This window comes from Myripristis murdjan, chromosome 22 (genome assembly GCF_902150065.1).
Source record: "Myripristis murdjan chromosome 22, fMyrMur1.1, whole genome shotgun sequence".
Classification (NCBI taxonomy): domain Eukaryota; kingdom Metazoa; phylum Chordata; class Actinopteri; order Holocentriformes; family Holocentridae; genus Myripristis; species Myripristis murdjan.
Window position 1 is genome coordinate 2,905,298 of NC_044001.1, and position 10,000 is coordinate 2,915,297.

Here is a 10,000-nt window from a genome sequence, read left to right on the forward strand (position 1 = left end):
TGTGTGTGTGTGTGTGTGTGTGTGAGCGAGAGAGAGAGAGAGTTGGCGGGGCGACCTTGGGCCGGGCGAGGAGATGCTGTCGAGCTCTGCATCAATATTTCAGCAGCAGAGTTGACACATCAAAAAAAAAAAAAAAAAAAGAAAGAAAGAAAAAAGAAAGAAAGAGAGAAAAAAAAAAGAGACGCGGCCGATTCCAGGTTCATCTAAAATTCATGCGACGCATCATCGCCGCCATGAATATTCATACGGAGATGAATATTTGAGCGCGACTCCTATGGAGAAATTAGGTTCATCTTTACACTTATCAATAATTTGCAGGCCAGGTGAGTCTCATCGGCTGCTCAATAAATCATGTCTGCAGCGGGAAAAAAAAAAAAAAGTTTGGAAGGAGGGAGAGAGAGAGAGAGAGAGAGAGAGAGAGAGAGAGAGAGAGAGGGAGAGAGAGAGAGAGAGAGAGAGAAAGAGAGAGAGAGAAGGAGAGAGAGAGAAAACTGGAAAACAACACAAAGTTTACCATAGCAGGTTTGATCCCTGCAGCAGTGTGTGTGTGTGTGTGTGTGTGTGTGTGTGTGTGTGTGTTTCAGTGTGTTTCTGTACTTCATTGTCTAAGTGTGTGTGTGTGTGTGTGTGTATGTGTGTGTGTGTGTGTTTTCCACATGATATGTGTGTATTCCTGGATGTGTGTACACATACTGTTTTTGTGTATTTGTCTGTGTGTGTATGTGTGTGTGTGTTTGTGTGTATGTGTGTGTGTGTGTGTGTGTGTGAGAGAGAGAGAGAGAGAGAGAGAATGTGTGTATTGTAAGTGTGTGTTTTTTAAGTGTGTATTAGTGTATTTCAATGTCTGACTTTTTCAATGTGTGTGTTTCATGTAGTGTTCATGACTGTGTTTATGTGTGTGTGTATGTGTGTGTGTGTGTGTATATATGTGGGAGAGAGAGAGAGAGAATTTATGTGCAGTGTGTGTATTTTTTAAGTGTGTGTGTGTTTGTGTGTTTTTAAGATTGTTGAAGGTTTTTGTTGTGTGTTTATGACTCTATTTCTGCATGTGTGCGTGTGTGTGTGTGTGTTTCAGTGTGTGACTGTGCTCGCTGTGTTCACGATATGTGTGTATTTCTGGACGTGTGTTTGTACTTCCATGTTTTTGTGTATTTCTGTGTGTGTATGTGTGTTTGTGAGAGGGAGAGAGAGAGAGAGAGAGAGAGAGAGAGAGAGTGAGAGAGCACATGTGCACTGTAAGTGTGTGTGAGTGCATTTCCATGTGTATTTTTCAGATTGTTGAATGTGTCAGTTTTGTGATTTCTCAGTCTGTGTGTGTGTGTGTGTGGTTTGTGTTCAGCCTGGGAGGAGGAAATTGGAGAAAACTGATTGGGACAGAGGAACCTGAAGGCAGCAGCGCCTCACTGACTGGATGGATTTGGTTGTTGTTTTTTATTGTTGTTGTTGTTGTTGTTGTTGTTTATCAAACTGCTCAGAATCCCCTCTGTAAGTGTCAGCTGATGCCATCTGCTGGTATAAACATATGTACAGAAAAAAAAACAAAAAAACATCCAATCATTTTGCAAATTATGCCGAGGCTCTTTAAAATAAACTACAAAACATTGGCTTTCCAAACGAGGTTTTTTTTCAATAATGTTTTTTTTTTTTTTTTTTTTTTAATATATAAATTAGGAAAATCCTGACAGCCCAGAGGCCGTATACAGACTTTCACATGGCATCTGCACATCAGCTATGAATGAAATTAAATAAATTGTTTGTTGTTGTTGTTGTTTCCAAACTCTGCCGCAGCCACAGGCCTGATGAGCTCTGTGATTGGACGACCGAGGCAGTGACATCATCAGGGTTTGCAGTCCGTTTTGTAAGAATTCTCACTAAAAACTACAGAATTTTTATTTACTGTGTCAGTTCCGCCACAAACTACAGATGTGAGTTTTGCAATTTCCAGTGATCTGAATTGTATTTCGGAGATTTTTATTTTGTATTTATTGATTAAACATTAGAACCAAAGTCGACTGCCGTCCACACATTAGAAAACAACTATTATCAACTCTATTTGTTTTTTGTTTCTCATTAATTTGTCGTATTACCTGGGTGAACGTGCGTGTCAGCCAGCAGGAAATTAAACTTCAGCTGTTTCCATTGACGCTGACGCAACATAGAGACGAAAATCTAGAAAAGAAATCTGATAATATGCCTGAAGGACGTCGATATGCTGATATATTGATCGCTCCACTGATTTCAGCTGATTCAGTTTGTGAAACAGGCTGATCTGAACTGGAAAAACTGGAGTTTTCTCACAACAAAAGCTGATTTTTCCAAATTGTTTTAACCTTCTGAAACCTGAGCAAATCCACTTCATGTCTTTGAAAAACAAGTGATTTGGACATCAGAAAATTTTTTAAAGAAAAACGGGAAAAAAAAATAGGAAAATTACTAGAAAAATAGCATGAAATAAAAAAAAAAAAAAAAAAAAAAAAAAAAAACTTTAAAAATATGTTTTAAAAAGTATCCATAATTGCTGACTAAATATGTAGAATTAAATTACTGGAAAAATAGTCCAAAATATTGAAAAAAAGAAAAAAAGTAAGGGGGTAAAAAGAGCCACATACCACATACTTACTGACTAAAAAGAAATTTTAAAAATTCTCAAGAACATTTCACACACACACACACACACACACACACACACACACACACACACACAAAGTGAATTTTGTTGAGGGGGCTGAGTAACACCAAAATAAAAGCCCCCCTCAGGCTGCTGGGACTCACAGGGTTAAAAAACAAACAAACAGAATTTAAGACTCAACAGGAGAATCAATACGTTTGTAAAATGTAATTTTGCAGCGAAGGAACCTCTGACGCTCTGCTTCACTCTGTCTCTGTCTCTTTATCTCTCTCTCTCTCTCTCTGTCTGCCAGCCCATCTGTGTGTGTGTGTGTGTGTGTGTGTGTGTGTGTGTGTGTGTGTGTGTGTGTGTGTGAAGGACAGAAGAGGATGACTCAGATCTCTAATCGTAACACATGCTGTTCTTCTGTCTGACTCACTTGGCTGCAGTCAATCCATTACACACACACACACACACACACACACACACACACACACGCACGGGCACGCACAGGGTCTGCAACATTCACACACATTTGTATTGCTGTAGCAGCGAGACCATTTCACTGATTTACACACACACACACACACACACACACACACACACACACACACACACACTCCTCTATGATATGGTTATGAGAGCGGCTATGCCTTGTAATCCCATTCTCCTTGGTGAGGATGAAGGCGACAGGCGTGTGTGTGTGTGTGTGTGTGTGTGTGTGTGTGTGTGTGTGTGTGGAGGGGCAGCGCGGGGAGGGAGACGGACTGATGGATGGATGATGGAGGATATTTATCCTCCTGCCTGCCTGGTGTCTGTTTACACTTTATTAACCTCCAGTGTTTTGTGGTTCTACTGAGAACCGAAGTGAAAAATGGTTCTCCTGTGGTTCGGATCTAAAAATAACTTTATGGTACTATCACTACTGAACGCTACACCAGTACTACAAAAATATCACAATACTCTAGAAACTACTACTCCATTACTTAAGGACCAAAGCTTGTTAAAATAACAAAAAATGAGACCTACAGCTACGTTTTAAAGTTCAGCGCCCTCTAGTGGCCGTGGCTCCACATACACTGTCAGAAATAAGGGTACAGCAGGAGGCCAAGGTGCAATCTCCTCACAGACGTCCCACTTATGGGTCTAAGTACTGGACCTCAAAGTAATGATGTGAACTCTTTTCTCATAGTCAAAAAGGTACAAATCCGTTCCCAAGCAGTAAAAAGGTTCACATCGTGTCCTCAGGAGACAGCGTTCGTTAGGCCAAATACAATGAAATAAAAAATGGTAAATGAATGACTTAACGAATATACAAATCAATACTTAAATAAATTAGGTGAAATATTAACTTAAGGTAGATTTTTAACTTGGAGGGTATGGTTGCGCAGCACTCAAATAGGGCCCTATAAAATCCGTTTTATTTTTTCCCAAATTCCGATTTTATTTTTTCCCAAATTCCGTTTTTTCCATTTAAATTTTTGGGAATTCTGTTTTTTACCTTTTACTCTTATTTTACTACCAAAAAAGAGTGTGTTTTTAATGATAATGACTAAAATGCACACAAATGGAATAGAAATGACCTTAAATTAATTGAGGTAACAAATAAACAACACTTTATTTATTTATTTAATTTATTTATTTAACAATTACGTTGTTATAGCAATAAAAGGTGAAAATGATATGTTATTAATGATTGAACAATATGTTAAATTATTATTTGTTTTAAAAATGTAAATTACTTATCAAACAGAACTAACAATTCAGCTACCAATGAATGAGCAGTAGTATGCATGTGATAACAGATTGAAAAATAAGCCAAAGTGATACCTCTTCTCTGAATAGACAAGCTAAGCCAGTGTGCTGCTGTTAGCCAGTGAAAATAGAGCGGAGTGGCAACTCTTCGCTTGTTACACAATCTATGTCAGTGCGCTGCTGTAGCTGGAAAGTTTCTTTGTCTTTTGGACTCGTACGGTGCCGGTGCAGGTGTTGGAATGTTTTTTCTTGGTGGTGCAGGTGCAGGTGAAACCACTGGAGGGGTTGTGCAACTCAGATTTGCTTCCCTCCATGTAATTTTCCCTCAGACATACGTTCATATTCCACACAAAAACAGCATTTAATTCAAATTATGTCAAATTCCGCGATATTCCGTGTTAAAAATGGATTCCGTTTTATTTGGCTAATTCTGCGATTCCGTCCCCGATTCCGTAATCGTGGCAATTATAGGACCCTACTCAGATGACATAAGTTTTGTAGGTTTGTGGACATGAAAAACAGGCGATACAGTGTTCCAGTCAATAAAGTGGTAATTGATTTTAAAGTTTTTTTTACATGTTTACAGACTCTCAGTGGGTTAGGACCGGCCTACGTTACTAATTCTTTGTCGTTTTATGATCCTTCCTGCTGGCGTTTAAATACAAACTGTCACATAAATGAGCCAGTCGTCGGCAAAGTCTTTTTTAAAAATGCACCAAAATAATGATATTCCCTTCCTGAGGCTCTAAGAGCCGCGACAAACATCATTTTTAAACCACAAGACAAAATTTATTTATTCAACACTGCTTTTAACTGTCGCGCTTCCTTTGTTTTATCCTTGTATTGTTCTTTTACATGTTTTATTGTTTTTGTCATTTTCTCGTCTTCCTTTGTTTCTGCATGTCTTACTGTTTCTCTTTCTTAATTTTGTTTTATCTCCATCTTTTATATATCTCACTGTCATTTGTTTTACTGCCTCTTTGTTTTATCAACTGATCGCTTGGTTTTATCGTGCAGTATTTGCACTTGTTTGAAATCGCCTGTTTAATAATCTTTTTTTTTCCACTTCATTGTAAAGCACTTTGAGCTACACCCTCTGTAATGAAAGGTGCTATATACATAAAGTATTATTATTATTACTGTTATTATTATTAACATTTGTTATTAGCTAATATTGCTGTAACCCTGTGCTGTGTTTTATTCTTTTTAATGTTTTAGTTAATGTGTTTTCAAATGTTCTTTTTATTGTGAAGCACTTTGAGCTGCAATTCTTGTATGAAAGGTGCTATACAAATTAACTTTTATTATTATTTTTTTATTAACCGTCGCTGCCCACATTTCATGCGTCTTTAACGTCGGCTTGAAGATAATTTTCCAAGTTCAAACGGTTTTGGGAACATTTTGTCCCGGCATGTGACAGCTTGACGGACAGGCAGACTGGCCAATCAGAGAGCGGCGTTCTGTACCTTGTAGAGGTGGTGCCTCTGGTCGTCTGACATCAGAAGCTGGTGGCTGTCTGTTACCATGGCGTCCATGTCCATCAGCCAATCCCAGAGCTCCTGGTACTCGGCGTCAAACTCCTGAAGACTGAGGGGCGAGAGAGCGAGAGAGAGGGAGAGAGAGAGAGAGAGAGGGAGAGAGGTTGACAAATACTGAATTATGTAAGCCAGATTTTGTTAAGTTTTGATTATGATTATTTTATTTACGTCGCACGTTTCTTGACAAAGTGACAAAATGCCAAAAACTAAACACGCTGACGGGTTAGCAGACGGCAGATTAAACCACAACAAACAGCAGAACAACAAGAACACCGAGGAATATCAAGCACAAAACTTCAATCTACGTGGTGAAGTGTGTGTGTGAGTGTGTGTGTGTGTGTGTGTGTGTGTGTGTGTGTGTGTGTGTGTGTGTGCAGATGATATAATAACCTTTTACAATCAGAGGCTGCTCCGTCAGACTTGTTGAAAACGATAATCCTGCTAATCAAACCTGAGCACAGCTTCATCGCCCTCCTTTATTCACCATGACTTCACCTGTGAACCTTTTTTTTTTTTTTTTTTTGATAAATCTCAACTTTTGTAACTTTTGTCTGAATCCAAATCAACTCGTCACGTTTTTTTTTTTTTTTCTGTCTGAACTCGATTCTGCAGAAACACTGAAACTGAGTCTCTGAACACAGAAACAGCCTCAGATTGAAATCTGGTGTCAGTTTCACACCTCCTCCTCCTCCTCCCTTCTTCATCCTCCCTTTCTCCTCCTCCTCCTCCCTTCTTCATCCTCCCTTTCTCCTCCTCCTCCTCCCTTCTTCATCCTCCCTTTCTCCTCCTCCTCCATTTATCTTCCTCCTCTCTCCTCTTCATCCTCACTATGTCGTCCCTCTTCTGCCTCAGTCTCTCACCTCTTAATCTTTCCTCTCCTCCCTCCTCTTCTTCATCCTCCTTCTCCTCCTCCCTCTTCATTCTCACTCACTCCTCCCTCCCTCCTCTTCCTCCTCCTCTTCACCTCCCCTCCCTCCTCCTCCCTCTCTACTCCCCCTCTTGTCCTGTCTTCATCTTCCCTCTTTCCTCCTCCTCCTTTTCGTCCTTCTTCTCTCCTCCTGTCCCGTGTTCATCCTCTCTCCCCTCCCTCCTCTTCCTCCTCCCTCTTCATCCTCAATCTCCATCCTTCTGCTCCTCCTCCTCTCCCTTCTTCATCCTCCCTTTCTCCTCCTCCTCCATTTATCTTCCTCCTCTCTCCTCTTCATCCTCACTATGTCGTCCCTCTTCTGCCTCAGTCTCTCACCTCTTAATCTTTCCTCTCCTCCCTCCTCCACTTCATCTTCCTTCTCCTCCTCCCTCTTCATTCTCACTCACTCCTCCCTCCCTCCTCTTCCTCCTCCTCTTCATCTCCCTTTCCTCCTCCCTCTCTACTCCCCCCTCCTGTCCTGTCTTCATCTTCCCTCTCTCCTCCTCCTCCTTTTCGTCCTCCCTCTCTCCTCCTGTCCCGTATTCATCCTCTCTCCCCTCCCTCTTCATCCTTAATCTCCATCCTTCTCCTCCTCCTCCTCCTCCTCCTCTCCCCTCTTCATCCTCCTCCTCCTCCTCCTCCCTTTGCTCCTCGACACAGGATCACATCAAATATTTATGCTGCTGGAACAGCGGCCGATTGCTCAAACACACACATTACTGTCAGCCGTTTTGTTAAGGTGTGTGTGTGTGTGTGTGTGTGTGTGTGTGTGTGTTTATTATTTATATATTCGGCGGTGTTCCGGTCTCAGCGGGGATCGCCAACATGTTTCTCAACATTAGCGGTGAAATTGTTTGGAATTCTCCGGTCGCTGACGACGACAGTTTGACAGCTCTGTCAGACCCACGGCGTTTCCACGACGACACACACACACACACACACACACACACACACACACACTAAAGCACACACATGCTCCAGACAACTGCGCACATACAAACATCAGATAAACTCACACACACACACTTAATGGCGATAAAAACATACACTTAACTACATCACGTGCAAACTACACACACACACACACACACACACACACACACACACACATTTATTGATGTGCAGTTACTCCACACACAGACTAAACAATAGCTCACATACACACATTACTTGCCAGAATGCCACACACACACACACACACACACACACAGAGCAATCCGACAAGCCGTCCCAGCAGACAGTGTAAACTATGAATGAAATTACAGAAACGAGAGAGAGAGGGAGAGAGAGAGAGAGAGAGAGGGAGGGAGGGAGAGAGAAAGAAACTGCTCTCTCTCTCATTTCTATTCATCTTCCTGCTACAAAATTCGAGCTCGGCTGTGATTCAGTTTGTAGCGACTAGATACATTAACTGAGCCGCGCACACACACACACACACACACACACACACATACACACACACACACACACACACACACACACTGTGCAACATTAGCGTTGATGAAACAAAGCGACAGGAAGTGAAACAGCGAACCGAGTGTTTCCTTTTAAAGTGTCGCCATCGATCAGGAAACGGCAAATGAGGGAGAGACGAAGAAGAAACCAACGAAGAAGAAAAGACACGAGGAGGACTTGTTTCTCTTCCTCCGCCTCTTCGTCCCCCCTCTTCTTCTTCTTCTTCTTCTTCTGCTGCTTTCACGGCATGCAGGACAGACCGGACGAGTCTGCACATGTTCACTCACATCGTTGCAGTAATTACATATTTTATTTTGAAAAGACACTATTAAAACTTATAGTGAAATAATATTATTATTATTCTTAATAATAATAATAATAATAATGATGATGATGATGATGATGATGATGATGATGATGTGATTCCTGCGACGGCTTCAGAGTTGCTGTAACATTTACTTTTTCACCTTGATGAAGCCAGGCTAACGACTCCCATAGACTTTAAGTCTTTATGCTAAGCTAACAGGAGATGCTACCCATAGGAGCTGAGCCAGTGGACGTCCAGAGGAGGAGCTGGTGTCCAACATCTGGTCCCAGTTTGGGGAAGAGGACGGAAAAAAATGTATTTTGGCCAAAATGTTGGAATATTCCTTTAATTCTCTGAACCCCAAGCAGTTTTGGGGCGTTTTCTGCTCCCCTCACATTTTGGCTCACTGTGGGCTTGTTTTTCTGCTGCACCTCTATGGAAACAGCACAGCTGTGGCTCTCACATGAAGCCATTCAAAAATGTCTTTCACACAGTATGAAAGAGTTATAGTGCCATAAATAATAAAAAAATAAAAAAGGCAAACTGATTTTTTTGATAATTTATTTTACAAAAATCGAGAAACATTGGAATTAATATACAGAACATTTTTTCAGGTGCCCACAAGTGTCACTGATCCAGGAAAAAAAAAGTAGGGCTTCACATGATTTATTTCCTGAAATATTAACATTTTTCCAACCTGTATAAACTTAGGTGTTTTTACTGCCTTGCACCCTTCCATGTTACTAACTGCTGCCTTCACACTGAAATTCAGTGAATTTTTGTCACGCGACTGTTGGGCTCACCTGAATCAATCCAAATGTCTCAGATCCGCTGAAGACTGCAGAATTTTCTGTTTTTTGAATGATCTGGATTGAGTACACGACTATTTTTTGGTGAATTGTTGAATGAAGCATGTATAATAAAATGATTCAAATGAAAAATCACTTTTTTAGGCTTAGTTTCGTCCTTTTTTCTACCGCTAAACCGAAGTCGGACATGTTGCATTCAGGGACCGTCGGAACATTCAAATTCCGATGAAAAAATAGGTTTTTAAAGCTTCCAGCTATGATAAACGATTGAATTTTGGCGATTTTTTAAAAAATACCCCGCCGGCCGGTTTGGGGTTCAGGGGGTTTAACTAAAGTAGCAAATCCAGTTTCTCTGCAGTAAAAACAACCAGGGAGGAGACGAAGCTCGAATTTACGGTTATAAAAACATGGCATGAATGCAGCATTCCTTTGTTTTCTGCCCTCTCGCTCCTCTTTCCTCCCCCCACACCTCCTCCACCTCCACCTCCTCCTCCTGTAGCTCCTCCTCCTCCCTCTCAGCTTCCCTCTTCTTCTCCAACCTCCTCCCCCTCTTCATCTTCCTCCTCTTCCTGCCTTAACTCCTCATCTTCTACCTCCAAACTTCTGCTCCTCCTCCCTCCT

The 10,000-nt window shown here is 41.2% G+C and overlaps 1 protein-coding gene and 1 pseudogene across 1 annotated transcript in view; both read right to left on the reverse strand.

The window, feature by feature from the left end:
- Nucleotides 1-10,000, reverse strand: part of LOC115353980 (tripartite motif-containing protein 35-like) — a 993,629-nt pseudogene that overhangs the window by 637,075 nt on the left and 346,554 nt on the right.
- The window catches only part of akap6 (A kinase (PRKA) anchor protein 6), a 216,255-nt gene that overhangs the window by 86,018 nt on the left and 120,237 nt on the right, over nt 1-10,000 (reverse strand). The window contains exon 15 of the mRNA XM_030044838.1: nt 5,830-5,950. Within this exon, the coding sequence (XP_029900698.1) occupies nt 5,830-5,950 (121 nt within the window). The remainder of the gene's footprint in view (nt 1-5,829; nt 5,951-10,000) is intronic.